At 35.8% G+C, this 15,820-nt stretch overlaps 1 protein-coding gene across 6 annotated transcripts; it reads left to right on the forward strand.

Moving 5' to 3' along the window:
* The first annotated feature begins 4,990 nt into the window (after positions 1–4,990).
* LOC132604040 (auxin-responsive protein IAA9-like) lies at positions 4,991–12,198 on the forward strand. 6 transcript variants are annotated; one of them, XR_009568624.1, is made up of 8 exons: positions 4,991–5,119; positions 7,095–7,516; positions 7,599–7,750; positions 7,838–8,061; positions 8,178–8,319; positions 8,579–8,640; positions 9,388–9,468; positions 9,967–11,359. XR_009568624.1 is itself a non-coding variant. In XM_060317359.1 (8 exons), coding segments are annotated over exons 1-7 (1,062 nt in total). In that variant the 5' UTR covers positions 4,991–5,118; the 3' UTR covers positions 10,026–10,048; positions 11,620–12,198. The 6 variants fall into 6 exon arrangements, 5 of the variants coding, with proteins under 5 accessions (XP_060173342.1, XP_060173341.1, XP_060173345.1 ...); XM_060317359.1 differs by lacking the exon at positions 9,388–9,468 and adding an exon at positions 11,620–12,198 and having other exon boundaries at positions 9,967–10,048; XM_060317358.1 differs by lacking the exon at positions 9,388–9,468 and having other exon boundaries at positions 9,967–11,351.
* The last annotated feature ends 3,622 nt before the right edge of the window (positions 12,199–15,820 follow it).

The following is a 15,820-nucleotide window of genomic DNA, read 5'->3' on the forward strand; positions in this document are numbered from 1 at the left end:
CTAGACACAAATGAGCTCCAAAATCGCTGTCGCGGCTAAAGTCCACCCAGACAGAACGGAACGTTTAAACGTTCTTAGAGTTTAGAGTAGTAATCCAAAAATGGAAAAATGTAAAAATGTACTAAGGATTTCTGACTTAAAATGTTCAAGACCAGATTCTTAAAAAGAGGAAAACTCAAGACTTTTGTGAGAGAAAATATTCGTGTATCACCAATCCGTCTTTTTAATGAATTGAACCAAATACTTAAAAAAAAAACAGAGAGTAGGGATTCGTATTTTCTTCTCCTCGGCTGAGAGACTTAGAGATGTATTTATAGGCGATGTTTAGGGTTTGAGATCTTCGGGCGGGATTTGAATCAAAGGTTCAAATCTTGAATTAAGAATGCCCGTTGGAAGATTTTTGGACGGACTTGAAGACCTTCACGTGATATGGTCAGATTTTTCTTAAAATGGTGAGACTTGGCTCGAATTCGGGTATGCTCTGTTTGGCTTCATTTGGTTTTGATACGCATGGATAGGTGTGGGGAGACTTGCACGAAAATGGGGTCTGCTAGGTTCTGCCATGTTGAAAGAAGGTTTAGCTCTTTGCTAGAAATGGAAGGGAGAGAGAGAGAGAGGAGAGGGAGAACAGAGGTGAGAAGTGCGGCGTTCTTTTTGTTAGGGTTGGAAGAGATTAGGTTTTTTGTTTCTTTTAGGGAAGATGAAATCGATGAAAAATAAAGAGGTTGGGCCGGGTAGTGTAGAAACGGGTAGTGTTTTAGTTGGGCTGGTCGGGTCGTTGGGCTGGTCTGTTGTTGGGCTGGCCGAACTAATAAGGGATGTGGGCTGGTCTAATTAATTAAAGTGTGGGCTAATAGTTTGGCTGAAAATTGTTAATCCTCCCCCCTCTATTTAATTATTTTTGGGCTTTTAACTTAATAACTAGTACAATATATATTATGTGAAGACAAATAGTAATTAGTATGTAGAAAGTAAAGGATTTAATAGAGTAAAATTAATTTATCGAGTACAAATCCTAAAACGAAACGATGACGAATCATTTAAAATTTGTGATAAAGTAATACTAGCAATGTTGATGAAAGTAACGATATTAATAGTAAAAAAAAATAAATAAAAAAGTAGTGAAAACAAAGTATTTAGCTAGTTAATAATTTAGAAGCCCAAGGAAATAAATTGGAATAAAGGAGGGACAAAATTGGGTGTCAACAATGTCATCTAAGCCTCTAATATATTCAATTAATTTATTTACTTCTAACCTACTAACACCATTAAAACAATCCAGACCGGGTGCCAACCAGTAAGCTCATGGATCAATTGTTGCCACCCAACAATACTTATATTTCTAGCATTAAGATCATTCAAGGTATTACCATTAACAATCATGCCAAACATGAGCTCAATATCTTGTAATGTGATGGTCGCCTCACCCGTACGCAGATGAAAGGTGTGCGTCTCAGGACGCCATCTCTCTATAAGTGCAGTGATGGCTGCCCAATCATATGATACACATCCTACCTCTACTACTCCCCTAAATCCACACAGGCCAAAGTAGTCAAGGATGCGAGGATGAAAAGGATGACGCCTCACGTGCTTCCAAAATTCGGTATCCGCGTGGCGTGGAAACAGGCATCCGGTCGGTCCTCTCAAGGCACCATCCCACACAGCCTGTGATCGATGCTTCTCCTGGAGTGTTAACACATCGTACACTTCTGGCCCGGATGTACGCATACCCGTGGAAACTCCATACCTTAGATAAAAAAAAAAATGAAGTCCAGATCAATCTATTTGGAGTAACTTACTATTAAAAAAAATATATTATTCCAATTTTAGCAGAACAAATATGCACTGGCTAGATAAAGCCAACTTCCATACGCCTTATTTAGAAACCACTGATAGTGGACCACATTAATACCTATAAGGTATAGACAAAATAATTGTCCACCCACTTAGACTTAGGTCCCATATAATAAAGCATTATCATGACATTTTAAGTATCTTTTTTTTTTTGGCTACTGAGGCATCAATTAAGTTTCACTTTTCTGGCTATATAAATATCACATTAAAGGTACAATGAAAAACAATTAGTTATTCAGATCTTTTATATAACAATCCACACAAATAACAGTAACATAACAACAAATTTCTTCAAAAGTGCTACTAAACAAATCAGACCTTTTATATAATAATGCTTCTAACAATCATATCTTAAGTTCAAATTAAAATAACACAAATAACACAAACATATATCTTATACGTATTAAAATAACACAAATAAAAAATAACAATTAAGATATATAAGACAAACACATATCTACATCTATTATAAATATACAATAGTATATGAGTTAGAAAAAATACCTTAATTTAAATAGCAACAAAAGATAAAGATGAAGAAGTTGCTCTAAAAATTAGACTGTAATGCAGGGTTTAAAAAGAAAATAAATGGAGGAGAAGGAAAAGGAGAAGGAGATGGAGAGGAAGTTCTGTAACTTCAAAACATGGAGGAAGCGGCGGAGGAGAAAGCTGAGAAAAATTAGGGCAACAATGTGAGTCGTGGACAGTACCACGTTTCACAAATATATATTGTAAAACGTGGACTGATCCACGTTATACAAATAATTTTATATAACGTGGATCAGTCCACGTTATAACTTTTTTTTTTTTTTTAATTTTTTTTTTCGTGATTTGACAATGGTTTTTTTTTTTGGGGTATAACATGGACTGCTCCACGTTATACCCGTTTTGGTTTGTAAATTTTTGGCTACCCCCTTTTGGTTTATACCGTGTATTTTTATATCCTTTAGGCTCCGGACTCGTTTACTGGATGTAGAAAAGGCTAAAACGGAAAAGAAAAAAGAAATTTGTGTAGTTTTTCCCCTTTGAGCCCTTTTGCATTCTAAAAATTATAACAACAGGACTTGTGTAGGGAAATCTCACTTCATTGGGTCTTTCGATGCAATCAAATAGAAAGCCCCCAAAAGTGTCATACTCTAGGAGCCCAAACTATGTGATTGAATTAATTTGAACAAATATGAGGAAAAATGCTGACTAGAAGTGCTATAATCTAGTTGAAAGATCGGGCCACTTTGATACAAACACTAAGGTGTTTGGTATGACGGAAAATATTTTTCTATTTTCTCTTGTTTGATAGCATTTATGATCTTGGAATCAGGGACATAACTTACTCAGTAAACACTAGCTAATACATTACAATTAGTTAGAGGCACATCCAAAATATTTTCTCAAAATAGGAGAAAATGTTTTCCTATGAAAAATATATCCATAAAAAAAATGAGGGAAAAAGCTTTCCGAATTAATAGAAACACACCAGCACATTCCCAAACCAACCAGCCCGCACGCCGCACGCTCCACCCCCGCCACCACCCTCCACACCCACAAACCCAACACCACCTCCTCCACCACCACCCCACAACCCCCACACCCAAGCCCTCCATCTCACCCACCCTACCTTCCACCACCCCTCCCTCCAATTTCTTTTTCATATATTTTATTTACTTTTATAAAAACAATTATAAAAAATGAAAAAAAAAAATTCTCCCACCCCTCCAATTTTTTTTTTAAAGTTTTGTTTTTGTTATTTTACCCCCCCCCCCCCCACACACACACACACTCCAACAACCCTCTGCGACCCAACCACCCTCCAAAAAAGTTTAATTTTTTTTCAAAAAAGTTTTTAATTTTTTTTTTGATTTTTTGGACCTCCCAATCGCACCACCAAAAGTTGCAGTCCGAATTCAAAATTTTCATAATGATTTTGCTTTGAGTATATGCAAATGCTCTTAAAATGACATTTTCGAACTTGTGTACCAAACACATGAAAATGAGTAGAAAAATCACTTATTTTTCAAGAAACTATTTTCTTGAAAAACATTTTCCGTCTTACCAAACACACCCTCAGACAAAAATGTAATTTGTTAAAATTAAAGGATCATTTGATCAAACTTATCACTATCATTTTTAACATTTACTTGATTGTGATTTAATTTTTAGTTATCAATTAGAAATTATTATAAATTAATGAAAATATTAGTTGTGATTTTTTAACTAGCCATGTTTTATGCCAATAACCTCTATCTGATTTTTTCTTTTTTAACAGGAACCTGCAGCCGCTACTCTTTGAGTGTGTTTTGGATAAACGCCACTCCAGGGTAATAGTCTGCAAACCAAACAAGAGATGTAAAGCGCATTAGGCAAACCCCATGTGACGAGCTCGACCTACAAAAGCATCCAGGTGGCATCCAATCCGGGATTTTCCATTTGGGAGATCCCCTGCCAACCAACTCAGCCACCACAGAAGTGGCTTCTGATTAAATTTTTTCTTGATAAAAAACGTTGAGAAATACTCCTCTGTTCACTTGTCACGTTTCGCTTCTCCAGAATCAATTTGACTATTCTTCGAAGCTAAATTGAATTAGATTAATTCAATATTTTAAATTTAAGTTTAGATGTTTAAAACTATACAAAAAATATTATAAGTTGCAATTCTTCTCATATTGCTACAACAATAACGGCATACCTAGTGTAATCCCACAAGTGTGTCTGAGGAGGGTAGGATATACACAAACGAGTGACGGAGCCAAAATATTTGTCAAGGGTGTTCAAATTTTGAAGAAATAATATATATATATATATATATATATATATATATATATATATATATATATAATACATAATAATTGACTACGGTATAATATTTTTCAGTGAAAGGGGTTAATTTGTTGGGTTGTGGCTCCTCCACCACCGACACAAACCTTATATTAATATGATAAAAAATACATTTTAATATGTTGGTGAAAGTCAATATAATCTGACTTTGAAGAAACTAAATGTGAAAACGTAAAAATGAACAAGAGGGTACAACGTAACCACATTTTATAGTATTGACATAAACAGGACAAAAATAAATGGTATTTAGCAATGTATTGGACAATATTCATATATCTTACTTATGGTAGGCAAAAAGTAATAATTAAATTTTTTTTTAAAAAAAAAGCTTGAGTTTGTTACTCCACTCTCTATCAAAAGGAGTTCTGCTTCTCTCTCTCTGCAACCGAAATTACTCAGCTCCATCATCTTCATCTTTTTCTTCAGTTTACAAGTAAATTTCATACTAACAAGTTTCAGTTTCTACATTTTTTGTCTTCCTTTAAACTACTTAACTTAGCTATAAACTTTCCTCTTTCACTTTACTTCTACTTTAACTTCCACAATGCATGTTCCTCTAATTTCCTTTCTTTTTCTTCATATGGAATAATTAGTAGTATTTTTTTTAGAGTAAGATGTCTTCTCTTTCATTTGATTACTCTCTGAATCTTTTTTTTTTTCTTTTCAAAAGAGTCTCAATCATTTTGTATTAGCATCAGCTGTATATGTTTAGCTGCATAGAGTTGTTGTAGATAAAGAGACTTTTGGTTACCTAATCTTTCACTTTTTGTTTTTTTTAAGGATGGCTTATCAACAGAAAACAGAAAACTGGGGTTTTCTACAATTATGAAATATTGTTTAGGGTATAGTGTAAATGTTTTGTTCTTGGTGCTTCCATTGCAATGGGGAATTTCTTTTTTTTTTTTTTTTTTTGGCGTCTTCCTTTCTGTGTTTTGCTAAATAGCTTCTTTTTTACTTTAGTTTGGGGAATTTCTTGTGTGAAAAAGAGCTGCTTGAAGAGAATATTCAGTATCCTGCATGCAGCTACTGCAGTGTTGATACTTGCTATTGTACCTTGTTTAGTTGTTTATTGATATTGCTGGTCCATGTTGAAAAAATAATTAAAATATATCAAAAAGAACTACTCATATTCTTGTCTAGGTTCATTATATTTCTTAATGGGTCTTTACTATATTTTATACTCTCAATAATTCCAATATTACTTTGTGTAACAGACCCTTCAATTTGCTTATTATTAGCATTGATTCTTCATTATTGTCATTAATCTTCTTACCGTTGGAGTTTTTCATAGCATAGATAATTTCTTACATTAATGCAATTGAATAACATCATTATGGCTGTCTACCAGAACGCAGGGGCGGAGTAACCTTCGGGCGTGGGTTCAGCCGAACCTAGTAACTTTGGTCTGAACCATATATTTGTATTAAATCTTTTGTCAAATATGTATTAATTATTAATTTAGAACCCAATAACTTTAAAGAATTAGAACTCCAAACCCATAAGCTTCAAATTCTGGCTCCACCTCAGCCAGAGCGTTACTAAGAGGTCTTTCTATACCCATTTGTCTGGATCCTCTACTTATATATAGTCTATCGCTTTTTACTGTGAGAAGAGATGAATACAAATTCTTCCACCTTTTGCGCTAGTTTTTCTTTGGTTAATCTTTGTTAGATTTTGGCTCCTAGTTTTATACTAGAAGAGTTTGTTGAATCCTAGGGATACATCTATACCGGGTGAAATACCTTTAAGGACAGTGTCTTAATTGATATGCCTCAAGCTTTCAAGAATTCCTATAGTGTTCGTGATCAAGTATTTTTCTTAAGATTTCCAACAGCCCAGATAGCACAGTTATTACAAAAATAAAAATAAAAAAAATTAGTCCATTATGCTGGCTCGGACACGACAGTTAAAAAAAAGGATTTAGTTCCATTATTCGCTATGATTGTAGACTATGTCAATTAAGTTAATAAGTTTTGTACAATGGCTCCAGCCTCCAACAGATTGGTCACACTCTGTTCCAGGTTAGCTGTTGATATTAAGTAGATGGTTACCTACAAATGTTTTTGAGCGAACTTTTGTGTTGACTTGATTGTGAAAATATGTTCTATATCATCAGTTTATGACACTTGAAACTCTTTTCCATTTGTTTCATCTTTAGAATGGAGTGAGTGTTGAACTTGAATACCAGTCATGGTATCTAAATGCATCAAGTAAGAAGAGTTTCTCAGAAAAAAGAACATAAAGAAGTTACAAGAAATTAAGTAAGGAGCTCATTTCCAATACGAGGGTTCATTCTTCAAGGCTTATGCTTGTAGATAATGTCTGCTTTAATATTTTGTATATGCATGCAACAGTCAAAAGCTTATGATTTCTTTCTTTTTCATTCCCCGCCCCCTTCTTTTTCTAAGTGAGCAGTGTTATGAAAAGTATTGAGTGTAATTCTCAAGTTACGACTCCACCACTGCATGGTGATAGGGAGGAGGAAAGCCAGAGTAATGTTACTCTATTGGCTTCTTCGGCCTCCTCAGAAAGCATATGCCAGAAACAATCGGAACTTAAAGAGCGAAACTACATGGAGCTTTCTGATTGTTCTTCAGTAGATAGCTCTACCGTTTCCACATCAAATGACAATAATGGCTGTGGATTAAATCTAAAGGCAACAGAGCTCAGGCTCGGGCTCCCTGGGTCACGGTCTCCTGAGAGAATTACCGAGCCTTGCCCTTTGGGCTCATCAAAGCTTGACGAGAGGCTGCCTTATCCCTTGCACCCAGCCAAAGATCTAACTGGAAACAAACGAGTGTTTTCTGATGCTATGGATGGATTCCCAGAGGTGAAAATCTTAGTCTTGACTTGAGGAAACTGAATATTTTAAGCGAACGGTTTAACTGAAAGTTTCCTGATCTGGTCTGCAGGGAAAATTTGTCCCCAGTTCAGGTGCGAAAGTAGGTTCTCGAAAGGAGACATCAGATGCTCAACCGCCTAAAAAAGAGGCAATAACACAAAATGCAGTTCAAGAGAGGCCTTGTGCTGTGAATGAGAGTTCTTCAAACCGTGCTGCTACCAAGTAAGTCTGTCTTAAAAGGAAGAAGAATTGAGGTGGACTTGATTATATGAAATGTTCTGTATAATTATGATCGTTCACTAATTTCAGGGCACAGGCTGTGGGTTGGCCACCAATTCGATCTTTTAGAAAGAATAAGCTGGCTTCTACTTCTAAGAACAATCACGAACTGGATGGAAAAAGTGGATCTACTGTCCTTTTCATTAAGGTCAGCATGGATGGTGCTCCTTATTTGAGGAAAGTGGACCTGAGAACCTATTCTGCATACCAGGAGCTCTCTTCTGCTCTCGAAAATATGTTCAGTTTTTCCCTTGGTGAGCTATTTCCATATTTCAACCAGTAAATATACATAATAGTTAACCCAAATTAGAAACATTTTATGTTCAACATTTCTGCATGGTTCATTACAGCTATTTCCATATTATGCTAGGTCAATTTGGATCTCATGAAGCTGTAGGGAAGGAGATGTTAAATGAGAGAAAATTGAAGGATTTGCTTCATGGATCTGAGTATGTACTCTCTTATGAGGATAAGGATGGGGACTGGATGCTTGTTGGTGATGTGCCTTGGGAGTAAGCTCGTGCATTCTCTTTTATCTCTCTCTGGGACTTCCTTTAGTTCTGCATAAATTTGTCCTTATAGTTAGTGCATGGAAGCTTTTAATCAACACATTCATGTAAACTGTTCCGAGGTTGTGTTTACATTACACTTATGGCTTATGATCTTTATGATAGTAAACTCTTTGCAACTGAATCTTATTTAAATATATATTTTGTGTGATTAAATTTTTATAGTGGCCATGCTTTTAATTTTTTAATTGGCATCTTGCAGGATGTTCATTGATACCTGTATGAGACTGAGAATCATGAAAAGTTCAGACGCTATCGGTTTGGGTTAGTGGATCTCTTCTCTTGAAACTACCATGAATACTAGACCACTTGATCTACTTGTTTGAAATGTAAAAGGGACTTCCCTTTTCATCCTTGGTCCCCTTCCCACTGTTTTTCACATGTTTTTGAACTAAAATTGTCTTTTACCAAACATATCAACTTGGAAACATAACAGAATATAGATGAAACACAGAGATATAGTATTGGGTTTTCTAGCATTTCAATTTCTGTGGATGATTTCAATGAATCTTAATGAAGTGCTAAGCTGTAAAAAGGAAAAGTGACCTGAATAATATCTCATACCAGGATGTGGAAGAAACTACTTGAGGTGTTGGATTGTGTGTCATGGCAGCTTTATATCATGGATTTTAACTGAATTAATATGATATTCCATCCGTTTAAGGAATCTTATGGTGAACAGAATCACTTGCAGAAGGAAACTACCTTCTGTATGCATCTGCTAATTTGTTTACCTATCTTGTTTCTTCTAAGTAAGCGCAAATTGCTTAAACCTTGTGAAGGAAGAAGGTTGTCAATAAGATGTAGATGAAACTATGAAGCAAGCACATCCTTGCATGTTTCGATGTTCGATGTTGATGTGTTAACGAACATGATTGATGACAAGAAATTGCATCAATCTTTCTTTTTGACGTCAGTGATGCTACATATATGCAACACCTTCCGCTGTAGTGTTAATCTGGATTCTTCAAGGATTACCTATTTCTTTCATTGACGGTGAAAAAGTTACAGAAGTTCAAGTTAGGCTGGGATTCTGAGGGGAATCATGTGGACATGCTTTGTAGGGCACACACGAAGGATGGGAAGCATGAGGTAAGGGTGTCGATTTGAGAACCCAAAAAGAAAAAGATAAAATACAAATCTAAAAATGTTACATAGTTTTGAAGGCGGCCCAATTTAGGCTACATCATGGGGAGTGTCTATATGTCAGTTATCCATGAAAGAAAGTTGGATGACTCTAAGAATAGGCACAGTTTGTTACTTAGGCCCAGCAGCCTGGATTAGTGCCTCTCTTGGATCCAATTGACTTTAAAAGTCCCCGTAGCTAATGCTACACTTTTGCATGCTAATAATTGGGCAGGCTAATAACGAATTTGGTATGGAATCATGAATGTGTTCAAACACTGTATATGTTTCTGCGAATCTACTTGCATTTCTAGTCTTGCTTGCAAGTTTCAACTGCCCCAACTATTGCATTAGAGCATACAACTGATCAATATTGCTTCTTTCCTCTTTGTTTCCTTTTGCCTTCACAATTTCAGTTGGATGACCAAAATGCTTTGCCACTAACTTTTTAACATTCATGTGCAGCCCCAAAGGCTATGGGAAAGTGTCGGAGCAGGAATCAGCCACCATTTACCCATGGTTAATGCTGTCCATCCAGCAATATTTGGTAAGAAAGAAATGGGAAAAGGGTGAACAGCTCAAAAACTAGGAGCCCTTATTATAGCATTTACAGTGACCAGGTGTTGGTCCTGGAAGTGCGTCTCCTGTAGATACTTACCTCATTGTTCTTTTGGTCATTTTTCCATAATTTATGTCCTCTAAGCTCTGTATCATATATGATAGAAAGACTATTTATATGGGAGTTCAACGGGAACGTATCTGTGTAGAGCACTCAGTTCTCGTCTAAAGAGTACTATTTTAGAGAGAGCACATTGCTTATTGAAATTTTACCTGCGTACTTAAGACCAAGTTTTAGTTTGATTCCGTGTGTGGAATTAGCTGTATTACTCTCTGAATGAATGTATTTTTCACCTTTGGTGAAACCTAGTTGTCGAAAGCTCCAATACATCTTACCTTACTGTCACACGTATGGTTTAGATTACTTGAGATCAAGGGGCTAATTAGTTACTAGAAGTGAAAAGAGAAGGGAGAACAAGCATTGCAGATTGAAGCTCCAAGTCTATACAATGTCCCAGGATATTGAATAAAGAAAAAGGGAAGATATTGCAACATATTATTTGGTTTGTTGCAAAAGGCTGTATTCCGGCCAACTCAATTTTTGTATTTCAGATTAAATAGTGTTGTCTACTGCCATCCTTTTTGGAATCTGCAAGTGATTCTTATTGTTATTTCCTTATCAGAAGAATAAAAATAAAGTAGAGAGGAGTTGCATTGTTGAAATGGTGTCCAGACTCCAGCGTATATGAGTATGATTATTATTGTTATTAGGGAAAAAATTTCCAACAAAAATGGTAGCACTGACCTGAAGGGGTGTTTATCTGAGCAATTAGAGGTGATCATGCCAAGATTTTCTATGTCATTGGCTATGCTCTTGGATTTCTACTGAGCTTATTTCAATGAAGCGTAGACATTAGAGGAAAAGAATCACAATGTAAGTTCACATTATTGTTCCAGGCAGTTCCAAAATTTAAAAGCTGTAAGTTCAATCATTCAGGTTATTAGCATTGAACCGATTATATTCTAAAATTTATGACGATAAACTTTACTAGTTGTTGCAATTTTAGTGGATTTTACATAAATTTGTACTCCACAATAAAAATACCGACTACATCCGCGTCTTATTATCGTAGTTCGCAACATTTTGCAGCACAAAACATAGATATAATCTTACTGTTACTAAAAATTACTATATTATAGAAAGAGCTTGTTTTGACATGCTTGCTTCCATGTGAATAAATTTAAGACTCTGGGCATTTTGGACTTTGCATGTTTTCTTATATGTGTCCACCGCCCTGCAACCCAACAGCCGCCTAGCGTATCACCTTTTGTTTTTTGCAGTGTTATTTTTTATCTGGTTCTGAACAGCTTGTTCGGTGACATCCCTCTTTATCTCCCTTTAGCTCTTTCATAGCTCTTCTTCTACTGCAACTTTCATCGCTGTTCTTCTGCTGTGACTATTGCTGATTTTATTTGTTTGTGTCTGAATAGTAATAAGGGAAATACTTCTTCCAGATATAAATATACTATTACGAATTGATATCTTCTTGTTGCTTGTAGGAGTCTCCTGTACCGCCCTACATCTCACAATTAAAAGATGGCCGTGTGCAAGTGACAAATAGATGTCTAAGATCGTATGCAACAGTCAGCAATTACAAGTTTTGGAAGTCAGACGCTCTCATTTGCTTCAATTCCTTTAGAGTTGGGAAATAATGTGCCAACTCTACAATACTGGCATAGATGTAGAACATGTATTATTTGTCAACCACACAGTATTGGAGGTCCATAGATAGTGTGTCTCGTGAAAACTTTACTAGGAAAAATTCAGTGGGAAAAATCCTTAGTGAAGGAAAAAGAGTACACACATCTTGTAATAGGCATTGAGTGCTGCACATTAAAAACCTTACCAAGAAAATCCAATTGGGACAAAACTTTGGTTAAGGGAAAAAGAGTACAACGCGTATTTGCTCTCCTTGATAGAAACTTTACTTGATATCTCGGAGACGGCGCATTCCAATCTTGTGCACCATCTTCTCGAAAGTTGCAGTTGGTAGAGACTTAATGAACAAATCAGCCATATTATCACTTGAACGAATCTGTTGCACATTGATATCACCATTGTTTCGGAGCTCGTGTGTGAAGAACAATTTTGGTGAAATGTGTTTTGTCCTATCTCCTTTGATGAATCCTCCCTTCAATTGAGCAATGCATGCTTCATTATCTTCATGTAAGATTGTGGGTATTTTATCACATTTTAAACCACATTTTTCTCGAATGAGATGTATCATTGACCTCAGCCACAACTTCTCGGCTTGCTTCATGAATTGCTATTATCTCAGCATGATTTGATGAAGTAGCTATAATAGACTGCTTTGTAGATCGCCAAGATATGACAGCACACCCACATATAAACACATAGCCTGTTTGAGATCTAGCTTTGTGTGGGTCAGATAAATACCCTGCATCGGCATAACCGGTTACAACACAGAGTACATATAGCTACGAAATACATTGTAGCTAAATATGAAAATTTTCGTGGCTAAACACTTTTAGACACCTCAATATGTGTTTAATTCTGTTCCAGTGTCTCCTTGTAGGAGCACAACTATATCTTGCTAACACATTAACTGAAAATGATATGTCCGACCGTGTTGTATTGCAAGATACATTAGCGCACCAATTGCACTAAGATATGGTACTTCAGGACCAAGAGTTTCCTCATTCTTTTCTTGAGGTCGGAACAGATCTTTATTCACATCAAGTGATCGAACAACCATGGGAGCACTTAATGGATGTGCTTCATCCATATAAAATAGTTTCAACACTTTCTCTGTATAGGCAGATTGATGGACAAAGATACCATTTGTCAAATGTTCAATTTGTAAACCAAGGCATAATTTTGTCTTTCCAAGATCTTTTATCTCAAATTCCTTCTTTAAATAATCAATTGCCTTTTTGAGCTCTGCAGGAGTTCCAATAAGATTTATGTCGTCAACATATACAGCAAGTACAAAAAACTCCGAAATTGTTTTCTTTATAAAAACACATGGGCAAATGGCATCATTTGTATAGTCTTCCTTCAACAAATACTCACTAAGATGGTTATACTACATGCGTCCGGATTTCTTCAGACCATACAATGATCTTTGCAATCTGATTGAATACATTTCTCGAGTCTTTGAACTACATGCTTCAGGCATCTTAAATCCCTCAGGAATTTTCATGTATATTTCATTTTCAAGTGATCCATAGAGATAGGCTGTAACCACATCCATCAAATGCATCTCAAGTCTCTCATGGATAGTGAAACTAATGAGATAACGTAACGTTATTGCATCCATAACGGGTGAGTACGTCTCTTTTTAATCGACACCAGGCCTTTCTGAAGATCCTTGTGCAACAAGTCGTGCCTTATATCTTTGTAACTCATTTTTCTCATTTCTTTTTCACACAAAAACCCATTTATAACCAACAGGTTTAATACCTTAGGTGTTTGGACTACAGGTCCAAAAACTTCCCGTTTGGTAAGCGAGTTTAACTCTGATTGAATTGCCTGTTGCTACTTTGGCCAATCACCTCTTTCTCGACATTCTTTAACAGATTAGGGTTCAAGATCCTCTCTATCTTGCATAATTCTTGTTGCAATATTATAAGCAAAGACATAATCCACATTTATTTCCAACCGATTCAAATTAGTCCCAACATCAATTGGATTAATTGATATTTCCTCATTTTCTTGAGTCTCAGGCTCATTGATTTCTTCAAGAATATCAGTATTGTTCAAATCTTGAATTTCTTTATGAGGTTCTTTTGTAGTGTCATCTTGACCATTTATTTTTCTTTTTTCTAGGATTTCAATCCTTAGAACGCAATGGTCTACCACGCTTCAGGCGTGCTTTGGACTTACTTGCTATGACACTAGTAGATGGTCCTACAGGGATATTAATGGGAATTGGGACATTCTCTGCAGGGATTTGTGATTTGGTAATCCTTTTCAAATATGTAAGTGCGTATGGCATTTGATTTGTTATTTTCTGCAAGTGAATAATCTTTTGGACCTCTTGCTCACAAATAGAAGCACGCGGATCAAGATGAGACAATGATGGATTATTCCAAAAAATTTCCCTTTTTATTTCATTATTCTCTCCCCCTAATTTTGAGAAAATTGTCTCATCAAAACGACAATCTGCAAATCGAGCAGTGAACAAATCTCCTGTTAATGGTTCAAGGTAGGGAATAATGGAGGGCGATTCAAAACCAACATATATTCCTAATCTTCTTTGGGGACCCATCTTGGTGAGATGTGGTAGTGCTACAGGCACATATATGGCACATCCAAAAATTCTTAGATGGGATATATTAGGTTCTTGACCCAAAACCAGTTGCAACGGAGAAAATTTATGACAATTTGTCGGTCCTAGACGAACAAGTATTGCTGCATGCAAAATAGCGTGACCCCAAACAGACGTGGGCAACCTCGTTTTCATAAGTAATGGTCTTGTAATCAACTGCAGACGTTTAATTAATGACTCTGCAAGGTCATTTTGAGTGTGAACATGAGCTACAGGATGTTCAACTCTTATCCCGATTGATAAACAATAATCATTAAATGCTTGGGATTAAAACTCTGCAGCATTATCAAGGCGAATAGACTTCATCAGATTATCAGGAAACTGTGCCCATAATCGAATTATTTGTGCCAATAATTTCGCAAACGCCAGGTTGCGAGATGACAGTAGGCACACATGAGACCATCTAGAAGAAGCATCTATTAGGACCATAATTATCCACTAGGTGGGTGAATAGGTCCACAAATATCTCCATGTATACCTTTCAAAAAGTCAGGGGATTTAAACCCAACCTTTATAGGTGATGGCCTTATAATTAACTTGCCTTGATAACAAGAAGGACAAGAAAATTCATTATTTAAAAGAATCTTCAGGTTCTTTAATGATGCCCATTTGAATTTTCTATAATTCGTCTCATCATTATCGATCCAGGGTGTCCCAATCGATCATGCCAAAGTACAAATGTATTGGAGTTAGTAAACTTCTGGTTTACGACAGAGTGTGCCTCAATCACATCAGTTTTTGTCCAATATAAGCCAAAAGAGAAAGCAGGAAACTTTTCTGTAACAACTTGCTAGTCAGAGACATCCTCGATGATACCAATATATTCAAGATTCATCTCATCCATTGTTTTAATGTGGTATCCATTTTTACGGATATCTTTAAAACTTAATAAGTTCCTTCGGGACTTAGGAGAGAACATAGCATCGTGTATAATAAGTTTTGTTCCCTTAGGTAAAATTATGATGGCTCTTCCGGAGCCTTCAATTAAATTAGTGCTACCAGAAATAGTATTAGCATTTGCCTTACCCATAAGTTAGTGAGAAAAATATTTCTTGTCTTTGAATATCGTGTGTAGTAGCAGAATCAATCAAACAGATGTCTTCATAACTGGATTTTAATATAAGCTTACTCCGAGAGTTATCCATAGCTTCAAATGGAACGACATACACAAAGTAAAATAAATACTCTATCAAATATTAGTACTTCCAATGAAAATAAATACAAACCAATAATATTGTACACACAACTGAAACTTTACTCCAATAAAACGTTTCAATTTAATGATCCAAATCAATAATCACGTAGGCATATTGTCTAATTTACAAGGTCAATGTAATAATTTAATGTTACATTACAGTGATACCCATAATTTCCTTATTAAAACTAGTTGCAGACTAATCAAATAACAG

Source organism: Lycium barbarum, chromosome 7, assembly GCF_019175385.1.
Source record: "Lycium barbarum isolate Lr01 chromosome 7, ASM1917538v2, whole genome shotgun sequence".
Lineage (NCBI taxonomy): Eukaryota > Viridiplantae > Streptophyta > Magnoliopsida > Solanales > Solanaceae > Lycium > Lycium barbarum.